We start from the raw sequence: 15,291 nt of genomic DNA on the forward strand, positions 1-15,291 counted from the left end.
GGCTATATAGCCTCTTGGCAATAACAAACCGCCTTAGCTGCTGCTGCTCCTCCTCCTGCTGCTGCTGCCGCCACCCCCCTCCCCCGCCGCTTCGGTTGGCTCGGACGGCTGCATGTAAATAGATCAGCGTGCGCGCATTGGTTCGCTTTCGTTCGGAGGGCGGGGGCTGAGGAGGGAGGGGAGTGTGCCGAGGAGAGATATAGGAGCGCCAACTGCCGTTCGCCTCAAAGCACGAAAAGGTTTGAGCGCCGGGGAGGGTGCGGGCTGGCGGGTGGTGGGCAGCTGCGAGGCAGCCGGGGCTCTTCGGTGCGCCTCTTTGGGACAAGGCAGCGGCCATGCTGTGCTATGTGACCAGGCCGGACGCGGTGGTGATGGAGGTGGAGGTAGAGGCCAAGGCCAACGGCGAAGACTGCCTCGACCAGGTGAAGAGCCGCGCGCGTTCACACTCTCTCGCTCTCGTTCTCCCCCCGCCCTTCCCCGCAACCCGCCGTTGATTCATGAATGGTCGTTGAAGGAGCTCGCGACGGGGCTGCTCTCGCGCGCTGTGTGCTTCACCTCGAGATTCTCCGCTCTCACGTCCGAACGAGAGCCGCCGCGTTTTCTCCTGCTCGGTGGGAAGGGACACAGAGCAGCTGGGGATCGGGATGGGGGGATGCAGGCAAGGGGAGGGGGATGCAACGGCCTCCGAGCTGCGGAGCCTGCAGCGACGCTGCTGCTCTGGCTGCCTCCCACGCGTTGCTTACTGAGCTGCTGATTCCCCCAACCCCCCGCACCCCACATCCTGAAATCCCCCCCTTTACTAGCATTAGCCACGTGGCACTTTGCAGGGGCGATGGCAGGTGACTTGACTGCCCCCTCCCCATAAATGGGTCGCCCCTGCACGGGGAATACTGTGCTTGGCAAGGCATGTGGTCTAATCATTACATTTGTTGCGGCAAGCAGCTGAACCCTGGAAGGCTCTAGTTTTCGTTGGCACCACGTGGTGTAAGATGTACACGCCACATGTGAGCGTGGGATTTATTGAACCGTCTGCTTTCAACGTGTGCATGGAGAAGTTAAGGGTTTTATGAAGTGGTCCTGCTGCGCCCATTGTTTATGCTCATTTAACCCAGAACGTTCACCCAACTGTTCATGTTTTTGGCAGGAGACCCAAGTCTTTGGATTTGGTGTTTACAACATGGTGAATGTTCTTGCACAGATGGATCATTCTTTCTACAAGCTTTAGGTATGAGGTGTTGATTCTGGCACCCTAAAAGCAATCTGATTTAGCTTGTCATTTTGTAGTACAGTATATGCTTGTTTTTCAGCTCCACCAGTATCAAGTGGCATATTGTTTTGTGGACTTCCTGTAGTTTGTTAAACATCGTCTTGCCACACTACTTCATGATGATTCTTGTACTAACTTTTATGATGCTCCAATTTTCAATCATAGGTTTGTAGACGATTGGGCATTATAGAAGTTGATTACTTCGGACTCCAGTTCACAGGCAGCAAAGGAGAGAATTTGTGGCTGAATTTGCGAAATAGAATATCCCAGCAGATGGATGGTCTTCCTCCTTACAGACTGAAACTACGTGTCAAGTTCTTCGTGGAGCCCCATCTCATATTGCAAGAACAGACAAGGTAAGAAAGAACTCCCAGTGAGACCTGTTCGTATTTGTTATTTTCAATATACTGTATGCAGCTCTCCAGTAGAAGTATAGAATGTGACTTTAATGTGTCTGTAGAACTGTACAATAAGCTGTACAATAAGCTAAGGTCTTATTGTAAAATAGTATTTATGGGGAATAAAACCTACCATAGAGCAGTGTATGTTCATATATAGGCCTGGGTCCATGGGGTCACGAAGAGTCGGACACGACTAAACGACTAAACAACAACAAAAGTACCTCCTGTAATTACAGGAGCCTTTCTACAAGTAGAAGTAACACAAAGTGTTTGCCCGATAGTAACCTCTTAGCAGTGTTATTGCAGGTCATTTTAAAATGTTCATAGCAGGAAACTGTTCCACCCAGTGTTTCAATTTACAGAGCTCTGATATCATATTACAGTAATGTTTCAAACAAGTTTAGGCCCTGCTTCAAACCACAAAGAGAAAACATCTGGTTTCTCCCTTTAGGAAATATGTAGCTATCTTAAGCTTGCACTTGAATTCAAACACTGACAAAAATCATGTAATTACACTTTTAAAATGGACTTGGAAGACTCCACCTTTATTCCCTATGGGGTTTATTTAGGTAGCCTTCATGGTAAAATTTCACCCAGCCATATAATGCTTAAGATGAAATGTTTCAGTAGCATGGTGAGATTTTATTAAAATACATTTTCTTGTAGAAAAATGCTCACTTCCAAACTGTAGCCTGCTATAGATGGTTGCAGATAACAGCTCTTCTATGAATGCATTTATGCTGTTCTCATGCTTTGTACATACTGTAATGTTATTCTATTGTAACAATGAATTAACTATTTGTTAGGCAGGCAACTTGTGAATCTGGATGCTGCTAGCTTCATGGGATGGCAGGGCTGCTAATATTTTATGGACTAAAATACTTTTGAAATAATCTGTACAGCTTTTTAATATTCAAGCTGAATCTTCTTTTCTTTTTTAAGTACGCAGACCTCCTGTGTTGTGTATCATGTTTTCAAAAGCTTTCATTGCATGTGATGGAACAATATTTCTTACATGAATTACCTTGGTTAATATTTTACTTTTAAGAAAACTATGCTGTGCATTATAACTTGGGGATATTTTTCATGCTGTTACAGTTACCGTGCAAAACCTGGCTTGCAGCTGTCTGGGACTTTTAAACCTTAACACTCAGACATTTTTTTTGTGCTAGACTTGCAAAGTGAAGACCAGGAGTTCTATCCTGTCATATGTCAATATAGCAACAGTTTTCTGAATGCTTTGAAAGGCTATGAATGTTGGCAAGTTTCAAAGAATGAGAGTACCAGTGTGTGGGGGAACCCATTCTCTTTGTCGTCATGTATAGTCTTCCAGGCTTAAGAGATTCAATGTTGATGTCTCATCCTTACCTAGTCTGCGCCATTGAAAAAGAATAGGCATCAGTTTGAGAACACTGACAGGGTCAGTTCCCTTGTATTTGCATATTGTTTGTGGAGAAAACAGTGTACTGAGATTAGGTTATTCTTTTGAAGTATCAACCATTGTGTGAATATGTATTTGTAAATGGAAGTTTTGTATACATGTGAGAGATATGTGAGAGCTGGCTATTATAAATTCCAAGAGTTCAATCCTAGACCATTCTCCACATAAATTTGAATTAGATTTGATTTTGAAGATCTAATGGTTTGTTTTGATTTGACTTGACCCGTGAAACTGCTTTTAATAGGCTTCAGAACATGACATTAAGTGTGAAACTGTGATTGCTGTTCTGCTGTTTTACTTAATAGGTTGAATAATTCTTCAAACCTAGATTTCCACAGTAGTAAATCATTGTTATTACATTTGCCCATATTCTACTATAGTAATTTATAACCAGGAAAAGAAGGCCAAACAATGTGTCAGCTGAAATTTCATGGTCTTAAATATGAACACCTTTATTCCAAGTCCATGTGCTAAGTTGAAATGCTTCAGGATACATAGTTTTCACAGTATTCTGGTACTGAATATTGTTAAAAGTGGGGGATGGGGAGAAGAAATAACAAAACTTTAAGATGCTCCTGTAATTTAACTTTTAAAAGAAATTATGCCAGGGTGTTAGAAAGCCATTTATATAATTGTGGGGAATTGTTTTGAGTTTGGATTTATTCCAAGGAATTCAGGGAAGCTTCATGGAGCTGCCCGGTAGTTTGTTTTTAGATAAAAAGAGGATAGTAATCGAGAAATCCAAGGTTCATAAATGAGTTGCAATGAGAAAGTTGAGTCTCAAAACTTATTCTGGGTGTGGCTGTGTTTTACTTGCTAACAGTGAAGGCAGCAGTGAAAGGATGTGTGGTGGCTGCTCAGAGAAGCAACAACAATGTAACTGTAGGTCATTGACTGAAAGTAACCCTTGTTAATAGCTGCCAGGCTGTTCTATGGAATCAGTGACTGCTGCATTGGACGAAAGCCGAGTTTCTGGGGAAATTCGACTCCTGATTGGTCTGAAATGGTTGTTTCAGGGAAGAAAGTTCTGCTTTTTGTGAAGAAGTAACAAGTCTAAACTTTTGTCTACTTTTGGAATAGTAGGCATTGTTGACATTGAGTAAATATGTGAAACTTCTTAAATTACATTTTATCCTTTAAAACTTATTGTTAAAGTTCAGTAGCAATACATTTAGAATACGGGAATAAAGTAACTTTTTTTTTGTAGTGAGTGGTCAGAAATTAAACAGCTATTATAATTAGGGACATGACAAAACCATTTAAGGACTTGACAAAACCATTAATTACATTTTACTTTATAACATCTAGTGTATTAGCTTTAGTTAAGAACTAAAGTTCAGTTTGATGTCTGAAGAAATAAAATGAGAATTCTGGCCATTATAGTGAGCTATTTAAATTTGTTTCAAACAGCTTGCTGCATTAAAACTGGCTTGTTGAATTTGCATATACAGTACAGTTCACACTTGTAATTTGCAGTATAAATATATTTGTCTAGGTAAGTGTTCTGTCTTGCCCAAGTGCAATTAAAACTTGTGGTGGTTGCTGAAAAAAGTGTTGAATCCATATAACTAATGAAGCATAGCTGAACAGGCTTTGCCTCCCTTATCAATCAACAATGATGAACAAGGCTTGGGAATCTTGCCTCCTTTGCCATTGTACAATATGACAGTAATAATTTTACCCGCTTTTCACCCTAAGGTCCCAGAGTCGGTTACAATAATTAAAACACAATGTTAAACAGAATTAACAGTTTACATGGCTATTTACATGGCTATTGGGATTGCCTTACCCCATATATTCCCACTCAACCATATTGACGGAAATGGCATTGTTATAGGTGCCACATAGTACTCATTCCACATTTATAGGAACTCAAATCTTTTAGTGTGGCAACACCTACACTTTGGAACTCCTTGCCTACATTTTTGTTTAGACAAGTTTGCCCTAATGTTTAGAAAATGTATGTGAGTTTTAATCTGCTTTTTAGCCTATTGTTAATTTAACTTTTTGAAAGTCTTAAATTGTTGAGGCTGATTCTTCTTATTGGCAGTTTTATTGTTTATTTTTTGTAACCACTTTTAGGTTGTTGTTTTCTTTACAATTAAGCAGTATATAAATTTTAGGAAGTAAATAAATGGTATTGTGTTATAAACCACAGGACTCTCCACCTGCTCAAATTATTGCACACTAATCTAGATAAATCTTCCTACTTTTTGTTGTTGGCATCCATGTGTCTCAAGAGACAAGTGCGCCTTCAAACAGCTGTGTTAGCAGCACCAAAGTGACCTTCCCAGGGTGCAAGCCTGGGCAGTGTGTATGGAGGGTCCCCTCCCTTGGCCTCGCTGATGTGGTCCAAATGAAAGCAGAGCAAAACCTGTGGCACCAGCTTGGCTGCAGGAGTTGCCAGAAGGAGGCGTACAAGGTGCCATCGGCTTCTGTTTCCCCCCATAAAGCTGAGGCATTCTTCTGCTCAAACACTGGCTTACTGCCTCAGTGCACTACTAAATGTGCATGGGGGAGGCAGTTGGCAATCCCTCCACCCCATTCCATTCTACTCGAAAGGGGACTCTGGTCTCTGGGGTAAGGTTCAGGGGGAGGTTCAAGGGGGAAAGAAGGCTCTTTCAGATTCTGGTCCATGTGTTTTAAACTTAAAAATAGGTTTTCTATTTTCCTGGCAAACCAATAAAAGCCTAACATTATTGACGAGAGTTCTTTGCACAGAAGCTGGCACCTATCTTGTACTATAACTCCCTCACAGATTGGTGTGGGATTGTCATACTTGCAGTCCCATGAATTATAACCAATATTGGCCAGAATATTCAGTTATGATTTTAAAAGGAATTATAAAAAAGGATCTTAATTCTGCAACAGATCATTCCAAGAGAAAGTCCTCATCAACATCTTTCCACTTCTGAACTAGCAGGGCAAGATCTGATTCACAATAAACTTATATATTAGTAGGTGCAACAGTATTTCCAATTTGATATGTGAGACAACTAATGGTCTATCACCAGACACTTAACAGAATATTATAGACTCATAACAAGCATTCGAAACAACCCATTATTTTAATCACGTTTTGTGAAAGGGAATTTCATTAATTTAAGCAGTGTCTGAACTCTGGGTGCAGTACTGAGCCTAAGATTTCAGATTAAAACTGCCACTGCTGGAAAAGGAGGACCTTTTTCTGCCTCCCCACTTCCAGCCATTCTCCAAAGACGGTAGAAGAGACCCTCATAAGAATATAAGGGGAGTGGTCAGGGGAAGTATGGCTTTGTTTTTTGCAGTCTTCAGATGAGGACTAGACCATGTAAAAATGAGCATAAGATTTTAGCTGCAGTTCAGCTTTGTATTCTTGCTACAAAAAATGCTCACCTAGACACTCCATTGTGGCACCCACAATCTAGGTTTAGAGTGCCGTTTAGTTCCTAGCTTTTATATCTGTTTCTAACACTGCTTGTGACAGATTTCTTATTCCCCTCAGCCCCATTTACACTATTTAACGTAGTATATCACTTTAAACAGTCATGGCTTCCCTCAGTGAATCCTGGGAACTAAAGTTTGTTAAGAATTTTGACAGATGTTAGGAGACCCCTATCCCTTTCATAGTACCGTCTTCTGGGAAAAGGAATTGCCAGTTAAACCACACTGGGAATTTTATCTCTGGGAAGGGAATAGGGATCTCCTAACAAGTCTCAGCACCCTTAACAGACTACAGTTTACAGGGTTATTTGGGGAGGCCACGATACTGCTTTGGGGAAGTGGTATGATACTGCTTTAAGTGTATAGTGCAGAAGGGAGGAGCCTCCTTTATGTCTGAGAAACACTCAGTACAGACAAGCCAACCTCTGTCAGCTTGTATGTATTCAGTACGTGTTAAACTGGCAATACAGCTGTGGTGGTGGGGCAGTTCAAATCTCTGCCTTTCTTTACCTTAAAACCTTCAGTTTGCTATGCTTTTAAAATCATTGATCTTCAGAGGAGGTATCCTCAACAATTCATAGTGGGTTTTATTGTGCCTCATGATTGTAAGTTGCCATCATCCTTCAGTAATATGTGAAGTCACATGTAAAGGACCTTTCCCCTGACTAAACTCCTGTTCCTTCCTGGAAATAAATTTAGAATAGATGCTGTTCTGTTCACTCACTTTGACTAAAACTTTATCTTTAATACTGTCTTTCTATTTCAATGTTTCAAGATGAATCAGACTTCCAATTCATTCTATATCACTGAGGTATTCTGTAATTTATTTTCCAATACTTACAGATAGGGAAATAAGAACAATATCTTGTGAATTTTAAAAGAAGGAGCAGACCAATTTCTGTCACATATTTTACTAAATATGACTTAATACTTTTTAAATTAATTTCCTTTTAGGCACATGTTTTTCTTGCATATAGAGGAGGATCTTCTGGCTGGTAATCTTCAGTGTTCTTCTGAACATGCAATTGAACTTAGTGCACTACTTGCCCAGTTGAAGTTTGGTGATTATAATCAAAATACTGCCAAATATCATTATGAAGAGTTCTGTGCAAAGGAGCTTACCACTACTGTTTTGGACAGGTAAGAGGGTTTGTTTCCTAGGAACATTACTATGGCTGAAATAATTGTTCAGATGCATATCATTGGCAAAACCACTGCAGTTGCGAAACACATTTTTATTTGCAGGATTTATGCTAACACAGTCATATCTAAGACTTCTTCATTTTCTGTAGTACTCATAATATTTAAGGATTTTAATTTTGAAGCTATACGTTGCCTGTGTATTACTATAATATATATTCCTGATTCTTAGACTGATTAAATAAAATATTTTTTTTAAAAAAAACATCTCAATGGGAGAATTTGAAAATTTTTACATCTTCTATTGAACTGAGTAAAGATTTTGAATTGTTTAAGTGTGGTGAGATTGTTCCTCAATTGAGTTTTTAAAGCATGAAGCCACATTCATAGTTCAACAAATTTTGTAATCTCGTTTTTCTCAAAAGGCACCTAATCTTATCAACAACTATTTAATATGTTACCATGTAAAACATTAATTCTGAATATTATGTAATACTATACTTAGTTACATTTAAATAAGGACAATGTATCATTAAAAATAAATCTATAAAATCATAACATTTGAGATCTTGATAAAAACCAGTATTTAAATTTTGTAAATCATTAAAAGTTACAAAATGTTCATGATGTTGATTGAATATGTCTTTAAACACTGTACCTTGCTTATGCGTGTCTGAATGATTAACCTATTCTCAACTTTTTGTTACCTACAGTATTACTGCAAAGCATAAGGAACTTGAAGGCCTCACCCAAGCTTCAGCAGAGTATCAAGTTTTACAGATTGTGTCAACACTGGAGAACTATGGGGTGGAATGGCATTCTGTTAGAGACAGTGAAGGGCAGAAACTTTTTATTGGTATTGGTCCTGAGGGTATTGCCATGTGTAAAGATGACTTCACCCCCATCAACAGGTAATAAATGCCTACTAATCTCCATTAAAAGGTTCAGAAGAGTTGTGGGATACACATCTGTTGTGATTCAACCATTGTTACCTGTTCTCTGATTAACGCTGAACATCACATGGGTGCACTTTTCCAATAGGACTTCACCTTCGCCAACCTGACACTTCCAAACCTCTTCCACTGGAAGCATTACATAAGGGGCTTTGGAAGCCCTGTGCTTGGGAGGTGCTGAGCACAGAGCTTGCAAAGTCCCCTGGGGAAAGCTTCCCAAGTGCCCAGCAGTCAGGTGATCCTCATTTGGGTATTTGCAGGCAGCACATTAATAGTGCATGCAAAACCCCATTCATCCAGGCGCTGACTTTACCCGCTCTTAACTCATGTCATATATGGGCAGATGGGCATCTCAAGGGCTGAATGGCAAGGGCTGCCATGCCTAATTATGTCCATGGGCCAGAGATCCCCCACCCCTGTGCGCTATAGATTAAGCTGTCAAAATAGTTGTAGGTGGCTTTGTTTCTTTCCGGTAGTGCATGATGTGGAACCAGATTACTTAAGAGATTGCCTTGACGCATATATCATTACCTAACAATTGCATTCCTACAAATGGGCATTGTTAAGGATTCGTTATGCTCCAGAGGTCTGCCTGACATCAACAAGAAACCAGGCCTTTATTTTTACTATTTGCATTGTTCTCTTCATATTCTAGCTTTACACTTTGGAAACACTTGCTATGTAGGTTATATATTATTAAATAAATAAATAAATTTAAAGAGCTAAATTGTTCTAGCTTAGTATTAACCTTAAATGTACCCTGCCAAACTATAGCTGGCCTGTAGTTGTTCCTCACAGTCCTTTTAGGCTCTCAGTACAGGACTTGTTCTTTAACATACTTGCCTTCCTTATAGAATTGCATACCCAATTGTTCAGATGGCAACACAGTCTGGAAAGAATGTGTACTTGACTGTCACAAAGGAATCTGGCAATAGCATAGTTCACCTTTTCAAGATGGTCAGCACCAGAGCAGCTAGTGGACTGTACAGAGCGATAACAGAAACACATGCATTTTACAGGTTTGTATTTCTAGAAAACAAATCCAGTTTCAAATGCATCAAATATTTCCTGCATAAGTGCTTAAGTTTCTCTTTTTAGTTGATATAACCATGGTGTAAACTTTAATATTTCTGGAATAAAAAGCTTAATTTTATTCTGCTGCCTCCTGAGTGGATTTAATTTTGTTGGTTAGGAATATTATTTTATATCTGAAGTGGGAAGAGATGCTTGAAGAAACCTCTTGTATGAACACAAGATAAAGTTAACACTTCCTAAACATACCATTTGATTAATTTCTAATGCAACTCTGGTTTAACAAACTTGTAACAACCCATTTCAAACTATTCTCTTTTAGGGAATGCAAGTATTTAAACTAAGAATGCCGTTTTGTTTTTAGAATAGTCTTCCATGTTCTCATTGCAATTACAGTATTAGAATTCTTTGAATAAACAGAACCTATTATTTCACCTTTTTGTTCAGTTTGACTGAGTTATACTTTGTTTCCTCCCCCCCCCCAACTCTGGTAGGTGTGACACTGTTACTAGTGCTGTTATGATGCAGTACAGTCGAGACTTAAAGGGCCATTTAGCATCCTTGTTCCTGAATGAGAATATTAATCTCGGCAAAAAGTATGTGTTTGATATTAAGCGGACATCTAAAGAAGCTTATGATCATGCAAGGCGAGCCCTTTACAATGCTGGCATTGTGGACCTTGTTTCGAGAAGCGACCAGAGCCCGCCCAGTTCTCCCCTTAAGTCTTCAGAAAGCAGTATGAACTGTGATAGCTGTGAAGGTCTCAACTGCCAGCAGATGAAAGCTCTTCAAGAAAAGTTACGGAAGCTTAAAGAATCCCTACTATGTATGGTATGCTGTGAAGAAGAAATAAATTCAACATTTTGTCCATGTGGCCACACCGTGTGCTGTGAGTCCTGTGCTGCACAATTACAGGTAATTATAAAGTTAAGTACAACAACATTGAATCGCATGTTAAATTATTGGTCTGATTTCTACATTACATGAAAGCATAGTATAAAACAACTGTGGCTTAATGTGAATGAGCAGTGGGCTGATGCACAGTGCTCTAATCATGGTTCTCTTCCCTTGCTGCTGCTGCATTATTATTTTTATCAGATTTATATACTGCCTTTCATCTGAGTATCACAGGGCAGATTAGAGTATAAAAACACAAAAATACATAGCAAAAGCAAACAAAGCAATAGCCTTCTCCTGTGTGTGCAACCCACTTTTTAAAAAGCCATAGATTGTTTAATGAGCCAAAGGCCTGGGAGAAGAGGAAAATTTTTGGCTGATGCCTAAAGATACGTAGTGAAGGTGCTGGGAGAGCATTCCAGAAACAGAACCACTGTAGAAAATGACAGTTCTCTCTCCCTCCTTTTTTTAAAAAAAAAATTGAAACGTTTCAGCATACACGGCTTGGGACCCTCGTACCTACGGGACCGCCTCTCCTGGTATGCACCACGGAGGGCCTTAAGGTCCACAAATAACAATATTTTGGAGATCCCGAGCCATAAGGTGGCTAGATTGGCCTCAACTAGGGCCCAGGGCCTTTTCAGTATTGGCCCCGACTTGGTGGAATGCTCTCTCACAGGAGACCAGGGCCCTGCTGGATTTGACATCTTTCCGCAGGGCCTGCAAGACGGAGCTGTTCCGTCTGGCCTTTGGGCTGGACTCAGTCTGACCACTATGTTTTTCCTCCCTTATGGTTTTGATTTGGGTCATTTTAAAACAAGGCTGCATTTAAAAAAAATAAAATAAATCTGGATTGTATTTTAACCCACATTTTAATCAGTTGTTTTTCTTTCTTTTATGTTTTGTTGTGATCTTGTTAATATCAGCTGCCCTGAGCCCGGCTCTCGCTGGGGAGGGTGGGGTATAAATAAAGATTATTATTATTATTATTTATTAGATACAATTAAAAAATTAAAGAAAATATCAAGTTCTCTTTCAGAGATCTTAACCCTTGTCTCACATAAAAGTGGGCGGACCCTCCCATCTCTCACCTGGGAGCTTTTTCTTCTAGCTTCCCACCCTGGGAGATCTTCCATTCCTTGCCTCTAATACAGTTTTTCACCTTCCATCCATCACCTTCCTGTGCATTCCCTTATTAATCCAGAGTATAGGACTTTAGAAAAACACAAAAGCAAAAGAAAAGGCCCATTCTCATGTTGCCACCCTCTGGACCTCGTGGAGAGGGCACATGAAGAAGGGCCTCATACGGTGATCACAGTTGCAAAGGAAAAAGCCAGAGCTTGACTTGCAGTGTCCAAACCTGGGCTTCTGGCTTGTTCGGCCAAATAAATCGTAAACGGTAAGCCAAAAACAAACACTGGCAAGCCCAAGTTTGGACCTCGCAACAAGCCATTCTCTGGCTTGTCATATTTGTAACATGGCGTCGCAGCAGTAGTGCACCAGAATGCAGTTCATTTCTGTTAAGCCTTACTTGCCTTTAAGCTATGCTATAATGTGATGTGACAACTGAGTCATTACCTTTCCAAGTATGTTGCTGTCCTCCATACTAAAAACAAATTCTCAAACCGGTTGACAAAGTAAACATAGAAGGGAACATTGGTTCATGGCATTTAATAGCTGTGTATAGCCTTAGGCTCTTTGGCATAGTGTTGAGAGAAGAGGGAGATACTCCTTACTAGTGGTCAAAATACTGCTGACCCTGTCAAATGCCTAATTTGACCTACCAGGTAAGTAACATAGATTTGGGTGAAATTGCTGAAAATATTTGGCATAAGCTTGAAATTCTTTGGAACCTCACATTTGTTAACATTTTGTGGCATCTTGAAATTAAACAGTACTACTTACATGGAGATCATATGATTTCTACTTTAGATTCTGGAGTATATATATGTTCTAGCTATGAACACATTTGTATAAATCTGCTGAGGCTTGCTTTTGTGCCAAGCATTTTTAAAACTTAAATATATATCAGCAGAAAAACTGAATGTTGGAACCTTCAGGCTATGTGAACTGATAAACCCTTATATGAGACATAAAGTTTAACAACAGTGAATAAATGTTCCAACTTTTGTTTTTTCCCTTCTAGTCATGTCCAGTTTGCAGATCTCGAGTAGAGCACGTCCAGCATGTGTATTTGCCTACCCACACCAGTCTGCTTAATCTGACAGTAATATGACCTCCATGTTATCACTGGAAGATGTACACTATACAAGCTTCTAAACTATCTTGTACTTCCAAAATACTGCACTAATGTATTCTCCGACTCCATTGATGGTGAAGGTGAGCAGTCACTTCAGCATCTGCCAGCAATTATAGTCAAAACGACTGCTACAAAACTATGGGGGGAGGGAGGGGAGAATAGGGAACGATCTCTGTTCAGAGTGTTTGGAGAATTTGTTTTATGGGTATACTGTGAATGACTTGTAGACAACCTCATGTCACATGAAACAACATTTATTTATAAAATGGCAATATACAAAAAAAAAAATCTGAGAGGAGAAAAGTTACTCCATATTATCCAGCAAGGGCAACACTGCCTGTTTCTGCAATTATAAATATTGTTTTTAAAGTTACTTTATTTAGCATGATCACTCCATTTATCTTTTAGAAAAATAGTTTTTTAATATCTACATCTGTTATTTCACAGTAACTTAGTTTCTGCTTTTAGTCTCACTGAAGAAACTATTTTTAAATCTTTGTACTTAAGAACCTAAGATTGCAAAGCTTTAAGCAAATAGTTGTATTTGTTTCATCAAAAATAGGTAACTTGCAAAATTTACTATAAAGATTTGAGTAAATTTGGCAGCCTGTTGGGCACCTCCTGAGAAGAAAATGCTGAAATACATACATTAAAAAAGTAACTTTGAACATCTGTGAAACATTTTTCTCTTGCAAGAGTCAGTTGTTTCTCTTGTACTTGTTTCTGTTTATCTGCCTTGTGTTGGGAGAAATGTATTCTCAAACAGTATAATGTTAATATGGTTTTCTAAAATGCAACTGTGTTAAATTATTCTTTCTTAAAACCGTCTTACCTTCTACCACAAACCCTGTCCCTGGGCATTTTGGACTTTGGTCAGCTAGTGAATGCTCCAAAATATTGAAAACTAGATGACCATGTTTGGGTGCAATACTAGCTAAAAAGAAAGCTAGAAAAGTCACTTTACTGAGACTTTCTGAATATACTTTTCATATTGCCTTAATGTAGCAGTAATGTGTGTATGCATTTGTTTCTTTGCACAGACATTTTGTCAAAATATTAAAGCTCTACTTTTTTATGGCACATTAGCGTATAAACCTTACTCCAAAAGGTATTTATTTTTTCACTTTGTAAAAAGTTTTCTTTCCACATGAAGCAAGAACTCCTATTATGGTAGACAACTTGTCTTTTTTATATATTCAGGTTAATAAAGGACTTTTTTATATACAGAAGTTTGCAGTACTTCTTCATTCGCATGCCTTATACTAATGTTAACTACAAGGAAGATCAAGACACCAGCAGACACATCCTGGTTACCTCCATCCTCGTGCAGCCTCTCACATGGCAGGGGGGGTGGGGAGAGCCGCAGACAGTGGACATTTGCTCAAGCAGAAGTTTATTGTGTAAGTGGTTTTATTTCTGATTATTTAATTAGATTTTTACATACATTCAAGTGTGACACAATGACAAAACATAACCATACTACTGGCACATAGCTTTTAGGGTTAAACATTGTTTAATTACACTGACACTATGCTTCCTTACATTCATTTTGTCAGTATTTCTCCCGTTTAGATATTTCTATAATGGCCTTCACGTGGTCGGGGGTCAGTGTACAGCATATTAACATGTATCTCTACATATTTCTAAAGCCAATGAAAACATCAGTACAAAGTAAACAGCATAAAAAGAACAAAAGTGTGCATATGATTGCACTTTAAAAGGACAAAATCTGTAGCTATTGTTCAAGCATGGTAGTAAGGTCCTGGAAACTTAGTTTTTTCCTATCCCCATTTTATGTATTCTCTGCATTCACACCACACTATTGCTTGATGCAGGTGAAGCTTGCATAAAATAAGAAACAGGCTTATGTCTGCATTTGATGTTAATATGAGGTAACCACATGCATGACTCAATCCAAATGTCATTGCTTTACAGCTCCCTCCCAGCTAATTGCTCTTTGCTCTTGGGCAGTGGAAAAGCCTAGGAGGATCCAAGTGAAGGTGCTTACAGCCAGTTAACTTCATCTAAGGGTGTAAAATAGAATAAAAGAGGATGGGATGGGCATTAACAACTAGAGAATTGGATTTTGTAAGCTGCTTTAGGTGAAGCAGCCATAGTGGAGCTAGGCTTTGTGGGTAGATTCTAAATTATAAATTACATAGGCTGTTTTAATGGCAAAATGAATCGGTTTTGACAATAATGTTTACCTTAGAAAGTAGCTGGTCTTTCAGCAAATGTTTAAAAATACCCCAATAAAAGTGAATTAATCTTTCGGATAAAAGGAAACTTAAATGCACCGTGTGCATATTTTCCATACTGATCACAATCTAGTTCATCCCCTTGCCCTACAGTGTGATTCCATCAACTAAGTCAAAGTAAAGTAGATAAAGTATAAAGGTTAACCTAACTGCAAACTTTATTCAGGAGCTTGGAGTATTTGATAAAGACAGTTTAACCTTTTGTGCAAGTCTTCCTAA

The 15,291-nt window shown here is 39.2% G+C and overlaps 1 protein-coding gene across 3 annotated transcripts; it reads left to right on the plus strand.

Annotated features, from left to right (window-relative positions):
- Positions 1 to 216: 216 nt before the first annotated feature.
- Positions 217 to 13,128, plus strand: MYLIP (myosin regulatory light chain interacting protein). Of its 3 annotated transcripts, XM_060277954.1 has the most exons (8): positions 217 to 422; positions 1,145 to 1,225; positions 1,433 to 1,623; positions 7,487 to 7,672; positions 8,386 to 8,583; positions 9,480 to 9,644; positions 10,152 to 10,572; positions 12,701 to 13,128. In XM_060277954.1, exons 3-8 carry the CDS (start codon positions 1,541 to 1,543, stop codon positions 12,788 to 12,790), a joined length of 1,143 nt encoding a protein of 380 aa, XP_060133937.1. In that variant the 5' UTR covers positions 217 to 422; positions 1,145 to 1,225; positions 1,433 to 1,540; the 3' UTR covers positions 12,791 to 13,128. The 3 variants fall into 3 exon arrangements, with proteins under 3 accessions (XP_060133937.1, XP_034981520.1, XP_034981521.1); XM_035125629.2 differs by lacking the exon at positions 1,145 to 1,225; XM_035125630.2 differs by lacking the exon at positions 217 to 422 and having other exon boundaries at positions 429 to 1,225.
- The last annotated feature ends 2,163 nt before the right edge of the window (positions 13,129 to 15,291 follow it).

The sequence above is a fragment of the Zootoca vivipara genome, chromosome 8, assembly GCF_963506605.1.
Source record: "Zootoca vivipara chromosome 8, rZooViv1.1, whole genome shotgun sequence".
NCBI classification, from domain to species: Eukaryota; Metazoa; Chordata; class Lepidosauria; order Squamata; family Lacertidae; genus Zootoca; species Zootoca vivipara.

What these genes read in the sequence shown, in the direction of transcription:
- MYLIP (XM_035125629.2), top strand. Translation starts at nt 336, where the DNA reads ATGCTGTGCTATGTGACCAGGCCGGACGCGGTGGTGATGGAGGTGGAG. An exon ending in GCGAAGACTGCCTCGACCAG is followed by an intron (nt 423 to 1,432) that starts GTGAAGAGCCGC and finishes TTTCAATCATAG; the next exon opens with GTTTGTAGACGATTGGGCAT. An exon ending in ATATTGCAAGAACAGACAAG is followed by an intron (nt 1,624 to 7,486) that starts GTAAGAAAGAAC and finishes ATTTCCTTTTAG; the next exon opens with GCACATGTTTTTCTTGCATA.